Here is a 20,632-nt window from a genome sequence, read left to right as displayed (position 1 = left end):
AATCAACAGCCAAATTTCATTCCTCTCGATCTACGCTTTCCAGGAATGGCCTGTGAAGAGTTTCGAAATGTATGTAGTACATAAGTACTATGTCAAATGTAAGAACTTTTGATTATTACTGATAACAAGAATCTGGTTTGTACCATCGTGCCAGCAATATCCCAGCCAATACCCATGCGAAATGTGAATAAGGGAAAGGGACCCCTTTTATTTGCCTCTAATGTATGAAGTCACATTCTATACATCCCAGTAAGTGAAATTTCGGATGTATCATTAGAATGAACTTACCTGCACTACTCCGCCTAGTCGCGATGAACAGGCTGGTATGGTAGAAAAACGATGCCCACGCCCTCAGCCGGCCACCTGGTAGCTGTTTTGACTGTTGTGACAAGATCTCTGTGAGTGGAAATTTTAGACTTTGCCTTCTGTGAGGTTCTGCTTGATTGTTCAAGTCTGAAATGATTCAAGTTGTTAAAAATGAGCAAAATAAACAAAACTTTTTTAATGACACACATGCCTATACATAAACATATACTGTACTTAAACTTGAGTTTTAACAAATAAACCTGATAGTTGTGGGGCTGCTCTGTCACACTGACAGCAACTCGCTCTGCACAGGTGCAGTGTATGTTAGTGCCAGTACTCCTGGCCACAGTGCCCCCTATTGGCCATGGAGGACTCGTGCCTATGGAGTAACTGAACTCTCTTCCTTTGGAGTGGTGATATATCAGGAGTTTATTGTAATTATTTAGCAATATGCAAGTCAAAATATATCACAATCACTACTGCAAATTCAACATAGTTCTCGTGTCCTCTGAGCTGACATTCCAGTGCCGTGATGGGCATGTGCTGCCCAGTCAGAGGTGCCGTCCTCAGATAAATTAACCAGTTTCGAGGTTTGTATGCTATAGCAACATTTAGAGCTACTACTATAAGCAAACAAAACACTTATTTAAAATCCCTAGCAAGTACTGCCGTTTTTTTTGTTTGAAGCAGAGCACCTCAGAGCACAACCTGTTCAAGGTGCCCTAATCAGCAATCCCCCAGAGACAGTTGGTCATTCACTTCATGGCTTTGTAAACACACAGAGTATTTACTGAATGTATTCACAACAGGTTCACATTGAGGGGGAAAATAGTCTACGTGGGTGTTTTCCAATGCAATTATCTACAACTTGATTAACATCTATATATATATATATCACATCTATTTGAATTTCCCGCTATGTGTAATGATACTGGTATCCCTAAACTGACATCATTACAAGCTGCAAAATTTAAATGATTCAAGTTGTTAACAACTTTAACATTTTGGGGCTTCTCTGTGTATCCACTGGAGCCTCTGTCTGTCCCTGTCAACCAGTGTCACGATGACACTGACTGACATGGACAGCCACAGTCTCCGATGGATGAAGAGAGGCAAAATTGTATTTATTTCTGAATATGCTGCCGTCTATAATGACAACTGGAAAAGTCAGTGATTCAAATATCATTGAAGACAACGCTAAAGGGAGATTTCTGCCCTCCCATTGATCTTCAAACATTATCAAAGGTCAAGAAACTCACAAAAGTTATGTTTGAGAAAAACGGTTGAAGATTGAAATAAATACTTTGACCCATTTCTCTCCCCCACCACCATTGGCTGTGGTCGTTATAAACGCGGAGTTCTTCGCCGATAAGAAGGTGCCCCGTTCAACAAGTGTGCACATAGTGTGTGAATGCAGGAAATAATGATGCTCGGAAATACTCAGTGCCCAAAAACATTTAAGGAAAGATATTCTGCCCAAATCCATCGATGTGCATTTAGCGGTGATGCATTACTACTGCAAACATTTTGCAAATTTGCAGTGTTTGGGGTTTACATTCACATTAAGGTTTCGACAATGGTATTAGTTTTGACACCAAAAAAAAACAGGAAATGGTAATCACTTATGAGTTCTGGTAAAGTGATTTTAGCTAAGTATAAGTTCTTCCTTATTTAGCCTCAGTGTTGGGATGCTCGCTTTTCTGAGAGGCGACTGGGAAGAAAGCAATTGTTGGGTGTGCATTTCCCTTGTGTTTCAAGTCCCAGCTAAAGGTCTCTAATCTACAATATTCATTGTATCAAAGTACTGCCGGGCGAAAGGCTAAATATATTTAAAAACATCCTTGGGTATTACTATCACGGTGTAAAATCAGCTTTCTGCTGTAATGCTAAAACGAGGTAAAGTTCTCCCAACCACTGGTCGGGAAAGACAGTCGTGTGATCTGCTCAACAAACATGTTCCAGTAGGTAGTTGCCCATTTTAGCCACTAAGCAATATCGAAGCGTTCACTTGCTCGCAGACGTTAGATTGGGTTGTCACTGACTGACTGACTGAAGCGATGCTACAGGTAGTGACTGTGCTGATGCATATAAGATTAATGAACATGTGGTTGATGGGAATTAATCCCGTAACCAACAAAAGTTTAGCAGCGATTTTTAATTTTCAGCAGTGGAGTCTCATTGATCCATACCTTGAATTTACAGTTCATTTAATAATTTATTATCAAATGAAGTTCATTTACAGTTAAATGAATTGTAAATAACGAGGTGATCGACATATATCGTTTACCTACCTGCTCCCAGAACGATTTGCTCTCATGTCACTAACAAGTGGAAATTAAAGGATTCTTACCCCCAGTACACTTCAGTCAAATGCAATTAGTTTAATTTGAACGATTGAAAAAACCCATCTCCTGGAGCGTTATTGCAATAATTTGAAAACAATTGTAAAGTTAAATGACCAAAGGTTCTTCAAGGACAAAGAGTATAGATCATGAACTGTTTGACGTGTAGATTGCAATGCCCATAACCCCAATCCCAGAACATTATTTAAATGTTACATAATTACTTATAAGGAATGGAGAAATGGTGGAGGTGCAGTTCATTAACTTTGGTGAAATTAATTTTGTAGTTTTTTCTACCACATTTTTGTGTTTTTTTTACCTGATCCCATCTCAGTGGTGTTAACTTGCTGAACGTGTTTCTTCCTTGTCGTTACCATCAATAAAGACTGCAGGATATCCTCTCTTCCAGCTTTACTACAGAGGACACAATACAAGTTTTACACTAAAATAACGATTTTTCAAAGAACCCACTTGTCCACCATTTGTTTCTTTCCCGAAAGGGTGTAGTTTTTATACGTATCCAGAAGAAACAAAGCAATTGTAAGGCCAATCCTCAGTGTTAGCTAATCACACACCTATAAACATTGAGCAAATAGTGGAATAAAGGTGTTGTGCTGGTCAATAGTTTGCCCTATTTCTGTCTTTCTAAGTACATCTTTAACCTTCCCCACTCCGTATGGGTGAGCCATGTATATTGTTTTAATGCGAAGAACTTCTATCAATTGTTACATAAAAGAATTTACTTACAGCCATGTCTACATGTTTCCATCATTACTTTGTGAATCCGTGTCTTTGTATGTTGCCAATTATGTGCAAGTATATTCCCCCACAAAATACGCAGTCAATCCACTTTACAATATATTCTGTGAAGCCTGTTGAGATGTCTCAAAGGCGTGATAAGACGCTATATCAAATGTAAGGACTAGTATTATGTTTGTGTACTCGTAAGTGTGTGAATACATCTGTGGGAATGTGTGACATACTGCAGATGTGTTCCTTTCGTATGCACACACATGCCAAGGTATACCCATGTATTTATTGGGTTATATACAACATTTAATACCCGCTTGGGTGCCTTTTCAAAATATTCCTTTGAGATCACATGGATTGGAGCCCGTTTCCATCTGTTGACTTTAATTTAAGACATATCGCTTTGCTGTGAAATACTAATTTAACTACTAAAAATAAACGGAATTATTATCGTAGTGAAAAGTCTCGTGGATACGTGGATATTAAAATGATACATGGAGGTTTAGGAAAGTCGAATTGCTCATTGAAACCAGATATTTCACCGCTAATTAAGTGACATTGCTGTGAGTATTAATGAAGGGAAATGCGGTTTTATCCTGATAGGAACTCACTGGTGTTCATTCCCGTTCGAAAAGCAAACTGTGGGATTAAAATGTCACACAATTCTGCCAACAATCTCAAAGGTGAAGTTTTAACTGGAGTAAACCCAAGTTGTCGGAAGAGGTCAAGTAGGACTGAGCCAAAGGAACTTAAAATCAGACCCAACGCCAGGCTGCGAATCTGGAGCAGAAGATAACTGAGAATAAGAAGATTAGAGAAGGACCATAACATACAGTCCATTTTTTTTGTGTGGGTGCCTACATGTCGGGTCACCAGGGGTAAATGCAAACGTTTGTGTAATTAATAATCTTAGCTAATTTAATGACATAATTAAGAACACATATTGCACAATGAAGGGCGTTACACATAAGTGTCCCAAGTTGCAGGTTTTGCAACTCTTGTTGTTGACACAAACCACAAATTGTAAACACTTTCCTTAAGTGAAGGGCGTTTACGTATAGTTACTACAACCTGGAGATTCTGCAACCAGCAAATTAGTCGTTTGGTGTTGGTTGAACGTGGGGGAGGGATTCTGAACATTATAACGCCTTAACATCAAATGTTATTAGATTTGCTTTATTTTTTAAAAATATATATATTGTTCTATCTATTACGGTGGAGGAATATAGGCGACTGCACAGAATCTCTGGAAGGGCAATCGTTCCCTAACGTGTCAGTTGTGTTCATCTGTGTGGCTTCTCGAGAAGGAACACATTTTATCTTTGAAGTGCAATTCATACGGTTGCATGACCTGACTCGGGGTTTACAGTCGGATTTGCCGGGTTGTGCATGGATGTGGGTGGTGGGGGGGTGTGGTGGGGGTGGGGGGTGGGTGGGGGTGGGGGTGTCGGGGTTGGTGGTGGGGGTGGTTGGGGGTGGGGTCGGGTATGGTTGGTGGTGGGGGTGGGGTGTGGTTGGTGGTGGGGGTGGTTGGTGGTGGGGGTGGTTGGTGGTGGGGTGGTGGGGGTGGTTGGTGGTGGGGTGGTTGGTGGTGGGGGTGGGGTGGGGGTGGGGGTGGGGGTGGTTGGTGGTGGGGTGGGGGGTGGTGGTGGTGGGGTTGGTGGTGGGGTGTGGTTGGGGTGGGGGGTGGGGTGGGGGTGGTGGGGGTGGTGGGGGTGGGTGGGGGGTGGGGGGGGGTTGGTGGGGTTGGTTGGGGTGGGGGGGGTGGGGGTGGGGGGGTGGGGTTGGTTGGGGTGGGGGGGTGTGGTTGGGGTGGGGGGGTGTTGGTTGGGGTGGGGGGGTGGGGTGTGGTGGGGTGGGGGGGTTGGTGGGGTTGGTTGGGTGGGGGGGTGGGGTGTGGTGGGGTGGGGGGTTGGTGGGGGGGTGTTGGTTGGAGTGGGGGGTGGGGGGTTGGTTGGGGTGGGGGTGTTGGTTGGGGTGGGGGGGAGTGGGGGGGTTGGTTGGGGTGGGGGGTGTTGGTTGGGGTGGGGGGTTGGTTGGGGTGGGGGCTGGGTTGGTTGGGATGGGGGGGTTGGTTGGGGTGGGGGGGGAGTGGGGTGTTGGTTGGGGGGGGGATGGGGGGTGTTGGTGGTGTTGGTTGGGGTGGGGGTGTGGTGGGGGTGGGGGGGTGTTGGTTGGGTGGGGGGGGTGGGGGGGGTGTTGGTGGGGTGGGGGGGGTGGTTGGTGGGGGGGTGGGTGGGGTGGGGGGGGTGGGGGGGTGTTGGTTGGGGGGGTGGGGGTGGGGGGGGGGTTGGTTGGGGGGTGGTGGGGGTGGGGGGGTGTTGGTTGGGGGGGGTGGGGTGTGGGGGGGGTGGTGGGGTGGGGGTGGGGGGGTGTTGGTTGGGTGGGGGGTGTTGGTTGGGGTGGGGGGGGGTGGGGGGTGGGGGGGTGGGGGGTTGGTTGGGGTGGGGGGGGGAGTGGGGGTGTTGGTTGGGGTGGGGGGGGTTGGTTGGGGTGGGGGGGTTGGGGTGGGGTGGGGGGTGGGGTGTTGGTGGGTGGGGGGTGTTGGTTGGGGTGGGGGGGGGGGGGGTGGGGGGGGGGGTGGGGGGTGCATTTGAGGTCGGCGACGTTCTCGCTTTAAGGCGTTAACCTGTCACTGTGCTGCACAGCCCAGGACAGCGGGTGCGCAGGCGCGGGTCTGTGGCTCAGGTAACAGTGTCAGTGCGGCTCCGGCAGCAGCGCTGAGCACAGCGGCTCCGCTCCCTGCCTTTCCTGCCCTGCCCGCCTGCCCTGCCTGCCCGCCCTGCCTTTCCTTGCCCTGCCTGCCCTGCAGACTCCGGGACCCCGGCAAACAGGCAGCGGAGACGATTGCACCCCCCACCCCCCCCCCCCCCCCCGCCGCCTGCACAAAAGATCAGCAGAAACTGTTGCGTTTTTTTTTCTCTCTCTCTCTCCACTGATCCGAAGACGAGAAGCAGGAAAGAGCTCCCACTGCGCGACACACACACACACACATCCACACACACACACACAGAGTCCACAGCCCGGGAATCAGGGCAACAAACACACACAGAGAGAGAGAGAGAGAGAGAAGGGGGAAAAAAAGTTGGTGAAAAGTTTTGTGGATTTTAACAGGAGTGAAGCGTTCCATCCCCAGTGGGTTACTTTTGCCAAAACTGAAGCTGTTGCATGTGTGTTGCGTGTGTGTGTTGTGTGTGTGTTGCATGTGTGTTGCATGTGTGTTGTGTGTGTGTGTGTTGTGTGTGGACCAAAAATAACTCGTTACTGAAAACTGGGAAAACCAAACCACAGAGAGAGACCCGACTGATCGCAGATCCCGGAACCTCTCCAAACTGCGGACTGAATCGGTTTTGCTCGATCGGGAGGATATTTTTTTTTCTCTTTTTTTTACAACAAAGTCAAGGAGAGGGGAGTCACTGCTGAGTGTGCGCTCTCTCTCTCTCTCTCTCACTCTCTCTCTCTGTGTGTGTCTCTGCGATTTGTTGCTCACGCGTGTGTGTGTGTGTGTGTGTGTTCACGTTTCAAACGTTTTCATGTGACAGTCGGTTCGTGCAATGGCTGAACGGTGTAACTGACCACCGACCCCCGGCGGGATCTGAGCCATAAAAACCTGGCGTTTTGGGGTTTGCAAAACAAATGGATTGATTGATGCCCAACTCCAGGGAACCCAAACAAGAGTTCGCTCCTCCACGAAGCTTAAAAGTAGCCGCACGCGCCCGGAGGGAAGATACAATATTCATTTTAACAACAACCACAACAACAGCAGCAACAACAACAGAACAAAAGAAAGTTTGAAAGACCCAACAACTCCCGACGAGTGGAAAGTGGAAGACACAAGGACGGAGGCGGAGAAACGTACCCAACGGACAGTCACAGAAAAATAACAATTAGTGAGAGAAAGTGTGCGGTGTGTGTGTGTGTGTGCGGTGTGTGGTGTGTGTGTGCGGTGTGTGGTGTGTGTGTGTGTGCGGTGTGTGTGTGCGCGAAGGGAAGTGGGGACGACGTAAGGAGTTAAAGGATTGGAAGCGGACTGGAGCAGCGGATCGCTGTTTGCTGGTGTGTCGGTGTGCAGTTATGGATCAAAACCTGTAAGAGTTTCAATAACAGGTGCAACATGCTCACACAGGCCAGATCCACTCCCCTGACTGCCCTGCAATCCTGAGAGCCAACTGCTTCATGGTGACTCTCGGCTTCATCATCCCGAGAGTTTCACTATAACAGAATACTGCTCCCCAATAGGATAACTCTAATTAACCCCGAGAGCTTGGATATTTACCATTGATCCGCCTGACCCTGAAATGCAGGTGAGTGTTTACATCCCCCTTCTACTTTATAAGCTCGCTTTATTGGTTTGTTTGAGAGATGAAAAAATGCCTAATGATCTCTTGTGGGCGAATGTGACATGTTTAGTTGGCGTTGAAAACTTGCCTCGAACTGTTTGACCTGACGAGTGTGGTAAAGTGTGGCTACAGTATTGTTCTGCTGCAGCAGTGTTTGCTTCAGTCTGTTTGGAGTGTCTGTTTGCACTGAAACAGAACATTGATAAGGTAGTTTTGTCACTGACAGTATCTGTATCTCTATCCCAACCTTCGGGTATTGTTTCTCCCCCTTCTTTTCCACGAATGTATTGTCGTCAGTTTGCTTTCAGCTTCCCAGCTATTCGCTTTGGTTATATTTTTGGGGGGTTTGAAATTTGCTTTTCCTAACTCGGGAGTCGACTTAGGAAAAGTACTCCAGAATGAAAGTAATCTGAAGAAATCTGGAACCGAGGTCTTTCCCCTCCTCCCACACAAAATACATACATTTAATGGAGTTCATCAGTAAAATGCAATTGAGATATCCCATTTAAAGTTCCTAAAGTCCTGCTCATTAATCAAAGGCACAATAATCTTAGGAAACCAACCAGTCAGCTGTAGTCAAACCATTCCATTCAAACATTTTCAGGAACAACACGGGTGTTGGGGGTCCCTTTTCTAAATCTGAAAAAGATACATTCACGTTTTCTTCTTGATCCTTTGAGTTCCAGTTGGAAAATGTACCTTTCCCACACACGTGGGCGCCTTTTTAATCAAATTTTAGATGTTCTACGTCCCACTTTTCTCCAAACTGCACGTTGTGATATTGGGCAATTTTTTTTTCGATCGAATTTTCTAGTTTTAAACTAATTATCGACGAAACCGAATCTGAATCGACTTTACAACACAACTAATTTGTGTGTGTGTGTGGGGGGGGTGGGAGCTTGTGGGGCGGTTTAAATCCACATTCTAAAAGGACTCCCCCCCCCCCCCAATAAATAATAAACTACAGTTCGTGAAAGCAATTATTGTAATCGAGGGATCTGCTTCAACTGTGAGACTCGGTAGTTTTTCCTTCTTGAAAACGGAGATTGACACACATGTGTGTTACAGCTGTGATGTGGCAGGCGGGGGGTGGGGGGGTGGGGGTCCCAGGGATGGCTTTGACCTCTCGGCTGTTGTTCCATTGATTGCAAAAGGAATTAGAAAATTAAATACAACATGTTGAAGGAAAATAGCAATGGGTGCAGACTGACAGGCAATGCCTTTCTGACCCTGTCGTATCACAGTATAACGACCGATGAAACGGTGCGGTCCTATGTTTGCAGTATTGGTTGTGACTGAGGCTATTGACTCTCCCCCCCCCCCCCCCCCCAACCTTCTCCCTTTCTCTCTGATGAAGCCCGGGTTCTCTGGGGGGGGGGACCCTTTGTAATGAGTCCGAACCAAACCAGTGCCTCCCTCCAGCACATTTTGCAGCTGATTAAAATGCTTTGTGTAGCGATTTAAAGGAAACCCCATCGCAGAGCTCGTCACGGAGATGGCAGTGCCACAATGGAGGGGTCGCGGGACACGTGAAAACGGCCAACGCCGGGGATTATTTACTTGGAAAGCGGAGGGATGGCCTGGGGCAGCTCTGGGAGAACAAAAGTCACATTAGTGCTTATTAAACGCCCAATTGCAAAGCGTCCGTTAACATAGTGAAAAGCTTAAGAGTTGGGACCGTGTTTGCACAACCACTGAGCATTACAGACCGAGAGCTAATCGGGATCTGCACCGCACTGAGCATTTGACTGGTCTTTGCTGTGTCCTACAGTGGCGGTGGTCGTCACAACAGTTTAAACGTGTTCTTGCAGTGATTTGTGCGCCACGCGTTTACGACTTATAGCCGTGCATTTCACTTGGGGTTGGGAGAAGCGGGGAGGGGGGGAGGTGGGGGTCAGACCAAGTCAGTCATTGCAGAAGCAAATGTCGAAGTTTGTTCACCAAAGCCCCTGTGGCTGTGTTGCACGATGTCCCGCTTCACGCCGAGAAAAGCTGCCCTGGAAAAGTTTGGAAACCGAGAGCGCAGTGTCCGGGTGCACGTGTTTGCTCATCTCTTTTCTCCCCTTTGGGGACACTTTTGCACGTCGGGTCGGGTCCTGGTCGCACTGGTTGTGGATCGCTTTTGTTTGGTTTATATATTTTTTTACGTTCAACGGTTGCAATAGTTTTAAGACTTTGCGCAGTTTCATTGAGAGGGAATCCACTCCGAATCTACTTGTAACCGTGAGTCCGGGAGGAGCGGTTCCACAAACCACAGAACATATGGGCGGTTGAGTGGTCACCAGGTTTGGGGAAACAGTTGATGTGGAGTTAAGTTTCGTTAACGCACCAACTCGCCCCGAGACGTTGCAAACGCACAATCTCTGTTACAAGAGATCTGTTATATCTCTGTTATCTCTGTTATAAAAGGGGTCGGAACCCCTTGGTTTCCAGCCTTGGTTGCCACCGAGGACATTTTGTGGCGTTTCGAGTGAAACTGCACCGCTCATCGAATGGAGAGGGTTTCCAGGGATGTCCGATTGGTTCGCAGTGAGAGCGAAACTGGTTGCAAGTCCTTCTCTGTTGGATCGATGGAAGGTTTGAACACCATCCGGTTGAGACAGGAGAGAAGGGGGAGAGCAGCGTCCCCGCAACTCCACTTCAGCTTCGGAGGCAACACCGAGTTCGTTCATCCGCACGACAACTCTTTCCGAGTTCTCGTGATCGGATTCCAAGATACCCGGTCGCGCAGCGAACATGTAGTGAATGTTGCCTCTCGCTGGCAGAATTTTGTTATTGCAACCCATCAGCGGGGACGAATGCAATTTTTAAAATATATATATATATATCTAAAAAAAAGAAAACACGAATTCCCCGTTTCTGCGCCGTGTCCGGCAATAGTTTTTAAGACTTTGTGCGATGGGGACGTGCGCAAGAAGAGGCCAAGCGATCACTGGCGATCATTCAAACGGAGTGTTTGCAAATGTAGTGCAAGATTCAGGCTGTAAACTTGGGCTGGGGTGTGGTGGGGGGGGGGGTGGTGGGGTGGTGGGGGCTGGGGGGGGGGGGTGGAGGGGTGGTGGGGGCTGGGGGGGGGGGGGGGTGGGGGGGAACCCAACACAACAAAGTGGATGGTGTCCTGATATCCGCTCAGTGTATGCAAACGGAAAAATCACCATATATGTTCCACTCATCCTGATCCACAGCTGATTCCCTCCTGCAGTCCCAGTCCCACCTGCTCCCATTACAGTAAAGTATCGACCCAATCGCAACAGTCTCAATGGACGACCCACTCCCAGTACATTGTGGTCCAATCACATTCTCCCACTGAACCATCGCACCCATAACACAGCCATAACACAGCGCTAACGTACCATTCCATCCCATTACCCAGTACAGTATTCCTGATTCAGTCACACAATTCCTGTGTAGAAACACAGATGCTGTACAACCCTGAAACACCACGATCCGGACCGATAGAATTTCCAAATATCATGCTTTCCATTTCCTTCGATACAAGACGGATATCATTTACTTTATAAATCATAAATTTAGCTTTGAATGCCTGTAGTAGTCTGCATTCAGATGGTAAGAAACCATTAGTGATTTAAGTATTTCAACACAATACTGTTCATTTTCTAGAGACCCAAATTGGGTGTATAATCATTGTAAAAATCAACTATGCAATAGAATCTAGATTTACGTAGCGTCTTTCATGTCCAGATATCTAACTGTGTTTTGGGTTGTAGGGAAGAGAAGTGTTTGCTAGGCTGTACCTGGTTTTCAACACCTCTGGATTTTCAGAAGTGTCACTGTCAAGCTACTGACTGGTGGAGTCTCACATCCATTATTAACTGGAGTCCTGTACACTAGTGGTTAGTGCTCACCTCTCAAGCGAGAAGTCCTGGGTTTCATTCTCATGCAGGAGAAACCTCAGGCAAGTTCCCTTATTCCACTTGCCTCTGTTTACCCAGAGGTAAGCAGGAACCTGGTTGTTAGTCGATTGGCAGAACTCTTTCTGGGGCTAAAAACCTCTTTTTTTAAAAAAACTCGATCCCCAACTGTTTGTGGGACATTGCTGTGTGCAATTGGCTGCTGTGTTTCGCCCACGAGATACACAGTCAATTCACTTTGAAATATATTCTGTGGAGCGCTTTGAGATGTCTCAAGAACGTAATAAGGTGCTATATCAAATGCAAGGATTATTATTATATTACATTAGGTTTTCCTCTTTACATTATACCGTACTGATTAAGGAGCTATTCAAATTGACAACCATTAGTTTTTGTTGAATTTAATCAATGTTGGATTTTATCTTTACCTGTAAAGACAACTGCATCAAATTATTCTACTCATTTAAACTACTGACTTTCTGTAATTGATATAATTTTTGGTATGAATAGATATAGAGAAGTTTTTTTTGATGTGTAGAATTGTACCAAACATAATACTTCTAACACTCAAATCTGAAAATAGGAAGTTGTTAAATTATAAAGCATTGTTTTTATATATAATGTAATTTTAAAAAAATGTTTTGGCAGTTGTTTTTCACTGTTTAGATTGTAAACTCTTTATGCTGTCAGCTAAATAAACTACATACAGTATTACCTGTATAATCTTGGCACTGAAAAAATAGAGCAAAGCATAATTGGAAATTAAAGATTACTGTATTTTATAAAAAGCAAAATAAATTCCAAACAGGATAGAGTAGGGCTGCATTATTGTCTATTTAGTTTCATTGGAAGATGACTGTTTTAGTAGCAAAAACATACCAATGATAAAGTATGATTTTATAGTGCAGAAAATATAGCAAGATTAGTTTCATTAATTGATATTTCAACATAAGATAATTTGCAACTAATTTAAATTCTCCATAATCTAACATCTATACAGCACATGCTCCACAGACATACTTTACAGATGAAAGTAAGCAAACTGTGCAATTCAGCACTTGAATGCAGCATTAATTTTAAGTCCTGAATGTTGGATACCTACTATGATCCATACAAGTCACAATTAGTTGCAAGGGAAAGGCTTGAAACAATCATTGGACTGCACCATTGTTCTTCCCAGAATCAAACATGTAGTTCTTTGTGTGCTGATAATTGACATGACTCGATGCTGCAATCTTTAAGTGCTCCAAGTGCATGAAGGGCACTATAAAATGCAATTGTTACAAATCTTATGCAACCGTATTTCTGGACACCTTTTACTGCATATATCTGTCTGGTGTATTTTCAGATCTGTCTTTGCACACATGTACAGGAAAGACTCTAGTTGAGGTCTAAAATAGTTTGGGGCAAATATTGTCCAATGTTTTATTTGGTGAAAATTCTTTTTAAATTGCATTGCCTCCCAACTGCCTTTTGTGCAGTTTTGCCAACAGTCCATTTTTTTTACTTGACAGAGTAATCATCCTTGAATCTAATATAGCATATAAAACAGTGATACACTTCAAAGAACTTAATAGATAACTGATGTCAAGAGTAGGGTCTGTATTTTAAGCATATGCCACTGCAAATTTGCATGTATCAAGTCCCCACATACATCTGTAAAATGAATAAATGATTGTATCTGAATGATTGCTGACAAGGACATTCGGGGAAATCCATTTCTCCTTTCAAAGGGTATCATGGGATTGTTTCAGGAATTTGAACAGATTTAACATCTCATCCATTGGAGTGTCACCTCAAAGTCCCAATCTGGGACTTTAACCTACAATCTTTTTTTGTATACAGCTTTTCTCTTTTTCTCCTGTGTGGATGTTTTATCAAAGGGCTATTTTTTTTTAATTGACCAAATGATCAACTAGTGACAATCCTCCAAGGGTGGAGGGTAAGCAGAGTGTTCTTGGAGCTGAATTGACTTCAAGGTTACGTGCTTACCAATAATCTTGAATCGAATCGATCCTCTGGTAGTCTCAGTTGTTCAGTTCCTGAGCCAGGCAAAGTTGCAGTAATCCAAGGCACTGCTGATGACGGTTCAACTTTATAGACAACACTTGGGCAGCAATTCTTCCCACTCAGCTGCTTTTGACCCTGCAAGCCAAAGTCTTTAGGGCTGGACAAGCAATGAGAAACTTGCCATACATTTCGGTCAATAGCAAAGAATTCGGCTTTAGCTGGTTAAAGTTCAGCAGGACCTCATGCACACTATGGGCTCTCGCCAACTTGTACCTAATATTCTCCAGAATTAGTTAAGCAGGATGTATCCCTCCAGGGAGAGAGTGTGCATCATTCCATTCCAGATGCATGGAAGTTTTATGTGTACATAGCCGAAGTATTCGGAACCCTCTTTGGGTTGGATGCTCCTCAGCGTAGGTCCAACACCCGGCTGACCAAAAACATTTAAAAATAAAATTATTGGTTTCCTTGTCTATGCAACCTAGTCATCATTGGAGTCCAGTACTATAGTGGTTAGCGCACTCACCTCATAAGCGAGAGGATCTAGGTTTGATTCCCAGGGCCCAACACATGCCTCTGTTTACCTAACAGTAAGTAGGAACCAGTTGTTAGTCAATTGGCGGATCTCTTTCTGGGGTAATAATCCCTAAAAAGAATGGTCACTTAATCCACGATTGTTTGTGGGACGCCGCTGTGCACAATTGGTTGCTGTGTTTCGCCCACAAAATTCACTTTACAATATATTCTGTGAAGCAGTTTGAGACATCTTAACGACTTGATAAGGCACTGTATCAAATGCAAGGATTATTATTATTTGTCTAGCAAACAAAACATACTTTCTCAGACTACAAGAGGCCATCAATTAACTACACTAATACAGTAGATTGGGAAACATCTTGATAGATTTTGTGACCTCCACACCTGCCTCTGTCTTCAATTACTAAGGTGCTGAAAGTTTCCATTATTAATATGCCTTTATTCTGACTTGCAAAGTTAAATTCACATTGTGATAGTCACTGTTCCATATCATTCTTAAAAAGGCAATTTTTAAAAGTCCTCTGTTGCATACCAATAGTCTTAGTAAATTGGCCACACTAAATTGAGGTTGGTAAATGTACTAATATAATGTTGTGCTTGAGTTATAGGAACCATTTTAAATTGCATTGAGGCTGTTTGCCTCATATTTAAGGAAACGTTTACCTGAATACATCTCAAAATTTATCTTGCAGAACCAGATTTTTTGAATAGGAGGGCAAGCAATGACCTGGCAGATTGTAAATGTTCTGGTTTATTAATAGAGGGTGAATATGGAGAACTTGTTTTAATGGCTATGTGCCATTGCATTGTCTTTGAATTAGATTACATTTGAACAAAGTCACCTTGAATAATCTCACTTATTCTCCAGACATGCCTGGGAGCTGAACACTCCATATCTTCATTTAATCCACAGGATTTCTGAACTCAACATTTTACCAGGGGCTACTTTGTTTATCACATGGTTGTAGAACACACCAAAAACAGATTTTCAATGAGTTACAACAAAGAAGTAAATCGTGACACAGTTGAAATGACTATTGCCAATTTTATGAAAAAAATTTAAAGATTTCTAAAATGAAAAAATGCAATCTGCATTATATGTCAGATAAACGATTAATCTAAAGGGTGGACTCAATATCAGTGATTCAAATCCAAAAAAAACAATCTATTCTAAATGGTAAATTCCAAAATTAAGGTGAACCAGAAACAAAAATGTGACTTCAAGCCTGGTTGGCAATTCCTTTTTCTCCTATTCATTCCCAATTCAGCAATCCAGTTTTAATAAAATCCTTGCATTTGATATTGTGCCTTTCGTGTCAGGAGGATGCCTCAAAGCACTTCACAGGATTCACTGTAAAGTGTAGTGATTGTGTACACAGCAATGTCCGTTGAACAATGCGAGTTCTGAGTCCCGAATGAGGTTTGAATACACAATCTTCTGACTCAGAGGTGAGAGTGCTACCAACTGAGCCAAGTTGAAATTCAGAAAAGTCAAGACAGCGGTATCAAATCGTGGATAAATCGGCGCATTTGGTGTGAGGTGGGGGCAGAGGTGGGTAATGTGGCAGAGGTGAAGAAAGGCAAGCTTGGTCAGGGATCAAATGTGAGGAAGGAAGAAAACTGAGGATCAAACAAAGATTGTTCAGTGAGTTTGAGGAAGTTAGAGCTGGAATTGAGGAGACATTGGCTGGAGCCGAGGAGGAGGATTTCTGTCTTGTCTTGTTTAAACTGCAAAAATGTAATGCTCGTCCAGGCCTTTAGGAGTCTGTCGTGCAAGTGGATAGAACACTCGTGCTCTGGAATTGAGACAAAAAGTGGAAAAGTAGATTTAGCTATTATTCGTATACAAGTATCCAGTTAACCTTTTGGAAAATGCAACAACGTTTACAGCATTGAGCTGGCATCTTCCTGCGGGATAGCACCTGGGAGCACTCCACATGGCCCAGTTTGATGCCTAGCTGGGGAGAGGGGACCCTAATGCATTTTGCAAATGTCAGTTCAACAATTTGAAGTAAACTGTTCAAGACATTGCTACTGAAAGCGAACCTTAGCTGAACCTGTCCAGTGATGCCTGATGGTGACAAGTCTGTTCACCTTAAGACGATAAAATCCCCACTAGGTTTAAACGCCATTTTACCTGGAGCAACAAGTTTGGCTCTGCTGCTGTCCCACAACATGTGTCCAGCCACCCCAGTTCCTCTTGAGATTCTTGACTTGCCACAATTCTCACCATTAAGGAAAATCCAAACTATAAACTTGCACATCTTCACTCATTGTGAGCAGTGGGCTACTTGCCCCGTTTACGCATATGCACGTGGGTGACTAAAAAGCTGATGGGGAATGTCTCGGAAGGATTCGGGCGTTGGCAGCTTCACGGAGACCTTTACCCCAATGGAGCCTCCGCAGCTGCGCCCGTTTCTAACTGAAAATGTTGCAATTCAGTGTTGTGAAAAATATGAGTTTTATGGTTGTGAGAAGGTGAAAGGAAGAACACAAACAGAATAGAGAGAGAGACCTACGGAATTCATCTGTTGAACACTTTTTTTAAAAAAAGTATAATGTGAATCAACCTTTTGGGGGTTTCTCTATATTATATTCAAGTCAAATTGGGAGTTGAGCCTGTGTAATAATAGTAATCATCATCATCCTTGCAATTGATATCGTGCCTTATCATGTCATTGAGATGTCTCAAAGCCTTTCACAGAATATACTGTAAAGTGAATTGACTGTATTTTGTGGAAACGCTTCCTGCTTTCTGAAATTTTCCAAACATTGGAAGCATTTAATAATAAGAAAATAATCCTTGCATTCGATATAGCTCCTTATTATGTCTCTTGATAATACTTCTGAATTCTTTACTGGAACTGGTGGCAGAAGTGAAAGCAAAATCAGTGAGTGAAAAGCACAACAGCTGCCTCTTACTGTCCTCAAGCCTTACTGCAAATTTCACCAGATATAAATGGTTTAGGATTGATAACATCTCAATACTCCAGTTTGATTTGCAGTTTGAAAGGTGTGTGTGTATGGGGGAGAGGGGTCCAGAGCAGGCAAGAAAGAGTTGGTTGCCAGAGGCATGTTTTTGGCTGCCTTCTTAGGATTAATCATTAACAGTAAAATTACAGTCTCTTACTGTATTACATATCCTGGCTCAATACCTTAGACAACAGCCTTATTTTTACTCCCAACCTTTCTGTAATTATACTTCAACAAGGCAAATCTACAGAAAATCATCTCTGCAGCTGTTATCGAGTATCATGGAAAACATGGGAGTATTTTCAAAGCTGCAAAACACATTCAGAACTCAAGTTGCTTCATATTTTTTAAAATAAAAGTTAAATATGTGTTTCAATAGAATTGACCACTTGAACTGGAACAAAGACAAGAGAGCCTAATTTCCAGCACAGCACACTTGTTCTTTTTGGAGAAAGGGAAAACAATTTCAGGCAACATACCAAAGGCAAAGACATCAAATGAAATATTTCAGAAATGCCAATAACTGAAATTCATTTGTCCTGGCTCTGTTGCAAGCTGTTCATTTGCCATCTGAAAGCTTTCATAAGAGGATAGCATTCCAGCTTACAAAGCACAATTGAAGAACCATGATCAACAGAGCAGTCTGGCAATGAAGCAATGATACTTGTTTGATGTCGGTTGATGTAGCAATGACAATATTATAATTGGTCGTGTGGAAAAGGGAAATCAACTCATGTCTCATTACTATCCTGTTCAGGTGAAGCACAATTCAAAGAGAGAAGGGAGTTTTCTGGTGTCGTGTCCAACAATCTCCCAGATAAAATTAGTCATTCACTTCATGGCTGTTTGTTGGACATTGCTAAGCGCAAATTGGCTGCAAATTTCTCCCACAAAACACACAGTCACATCACTCAGAGTTGCAGCTTCACAGTGTATCCTGTGAAGCACTTTGAGACATCTTGCTGATGTGAAGATACTATATCAAATGGATTTTATTATTATTATCCAATGACTCCTAGAAAATGCATACCATGTATACATCGTGGTCTAAATTGTAGGATAAAAACAATCCTTGCATTATTCATATCACAAAGACATCTCTAAGTACTCCACAGGATTTACTGTAAAGTGTAGTGACTGTATTTTGTAGGCAGATATTGTGGCCAATTTGAGCACTAACAATATCCCACAAACAGCCATAAAGTGATGGGCCAATTTTATTTAGGGGATTGTTGGCCAGAATGAATGGTTACAAAGCCAATTGTAATATTTCCATTATTTCCATTGGGTGAGGACAGAATTAGGTTTTGTTTTATTCCTCTCTATGGTCCGATTACTCATCAATAATCATTGACTCGGTTAATATATAAATAATAGCCCAAAGATAAACAAGAGTCACTTGTCTGGGCAGTGTTCCCAGTACCAATGGAATCGTACCCCAGAAAAAAAAACATTGCAATCAGAAGGGAAAGGTGTCAGCCTGGCTCACTTTGTCACACCCTCGCCTCTGAGTCAGAGGGTTTTGGTTTCAAGCCCCATATCAGAACTTAGTCAAGGCTGACACCCCAATACAGTGCTGTGGGAGTACTGCAACATCTGCGTCACTGTCCTTCAATGGAGTCCTTGTGGAGTCCTGTAGCTCAGTGGTTAGAGCACTCGCTTTGCAAGTGAGAGACCTGAGTTCAATTCCAGTCAGAGGGCGAAACCTTGGGCAAGTTTCCTTACTCCACACAGAGCTTAATAATAATCCTCCAAAACCAAAAACAATAATAAATTGGTCATTTTCAATCTACGACTGTTTGTGGGACATTGCTGTGCGCAATTGGCTGCCGCGTTCGCCCACAAATATACAGTCAATTCACTTTACAGTGTGTTCTGTGAAGCGCTTTGGGACGTCCTCCCGACGTGAAAAGCGCTATATCAAATGCAAGGATTATTATTATTATATAATGGAGATGTTAAAGCGAGGTCCTGTTCAGTTTGACATTAAAGCTCCCCTCGTATTATTCGAAAGGAGAATGGAGTTTCACCCTATGTGCTGGCCAACAATCCACCAGATAAAATTGATCATTCACTTCATGGTTGTTGAGGCATTGCTATGTGAAAATTGGCTGCTGGGTTCACCTACAAAATACACAACCAGTACGTACACTTTACAGTATATCCTGTGAAGCATTTTGAAACCTCCTCCCAACATGAAAAGGGTTATATCAAATGCTAGGACGTTTATTATGAAATGGAAAAAAGACAAAAGCAATTGGCAATGTGATGGTTTTTAAAGATGGATTTTTATCAATTAAAACCCCTTTTATACAAAGAATCTCTGTGTAATAGGTTGCCAATTGCAATAGAGCTCTTTTGAATAGAATTTTTTGTAGTGCCCCTGATGGCTCAGTGATGAACTTCAACCAGGGATGAAGTGGGAAGGGCTCAGCACAAATCAGGGAACAAACCTTGGACCTTCCAGGTTTGCATGGCTCAGTGTCACGTTACACATACACTGAGCTATTTTAAAGAAGTAACCACTCACTATCAGAACATTGTTTATAGAGCAAGATGTCAGAATGTTGCAACTAACTGTAATGACAATTATTGGTCCTTCTGAGTCAACATCATTACACATAAACATCACGGACCATCAATGCCATTAGTGATTGCCAATGACCCCTCTGTCTGCAAAAGTGAAATGAAACCACCACAGAAACATCACAATCATCTTAACTCCAAGGCAACAATCTAACTTAATGTCTATGGTGGTAATAAATTGCTCAATATTTGCTCTTGCAGTTTATAATGTCATTTGAATTGATTTTGATGAGTTGACTACCTGGTAATCACTTGTAGGTACTCATTAAGTTTTCTCTCTCTCTCTCTTATTTCCTTAAGAATATGCATTGGAAAGGAAAATAAATTTATATTTAGCCATTGTGAAGACGCAGGCTGAGTTTTAAAACAAAGCATTGAAAATCTTTGATGTAAACCTTTATGCTTGTGAAAGGAACTAAAGAGACGTCTATATCATTTATTTTCTATTGCGGTGGTGGCCAAAATGTTTTGGTTGGCCAACAAAATAAATGTTCATGATTGAATATTTCTTGATTTACGAGCACGCCATGGGCTTTGACCCTCGGTAGCTACTGGAAACAAGGCTTTGATTTGGAACGGCCTTGCCTAGATTGGTGAGAATGTTTATTGGGCCACTACTTGATGGCCCTGTGGGTCACGAGTTGGCCACCACTGTTCTATACGTAAGCAGCTCATCCAAACTGTTAATCTTCACAATCGTGGTAATAAATCATGGAATAGTCAAGCTTTTCAAAACTCTGAATATGGTTCCTGAAAACAAAATAAATAATTTGAACTGGTACATGTAATTATTTGGACAGTTATATCCAACGCTGATTGAGACTCTCAAAAGTTCAACATTCAGGAATTCAAGGAGTCCTCCAGAAATGTGGCAGGAGTAGCAGTCTAAATGATCTGTCGATTTTCTAACCTTCCA

General features: G+C 43.4%; 1 protein-coding gene across 2 annotated transcripts in view; it reads left to right on the top strand.

The window, feature by feature from the left end:
• wnt5b (wingless-type MMTV integration site family, member 5b) overlaps positions 1-20,632 on the top strand; it is an 82,870-nt gene that overhangs the window by 1,249 nt on the left and 60,989 nt on the right. Inside the window, exon 1 of one of the 2 annotated variants that reach the window (XM_007898506.2) lies at positions 7,340-7,702. The exons of the other annotated variant lie outside the window; for it this stretch is intronic. Within the exon in view, the coding sequence (XP_007896697.1) occupies positions 7,697-7,702 (6 nt within the window). The 5' untranslated portion in view covers positions 7,340-7,696. Of the gene's footprint in view, positions 1-7,339; positions 7,703-20,632 lie in introns of those variants that run through there. 2 annotated transcript variants of the gene reach the window in all.

This window comes from Callorhinchus milii, unplaced genomic scaffold (assembly GCF_018977255.1).
Source record: "Callorhinchus milii isolate IMCB2004 unplaced genomic scaffold, IMCB_Cmil_1.0 Scaffold5, whole genome shotgun sequence".
NCBI classification, from domain to species: Eukaryota; Metazoa; Chordata; class Chondrichthyes; order Chimaeriformes; family Callorhinchidae; genus Callorhinchus; species Callorhinchus milii.
Note: the sequence above shows the minus strand (reverse complement) of the source record. Positions and strands in the feature narration are given on the sequence as shown.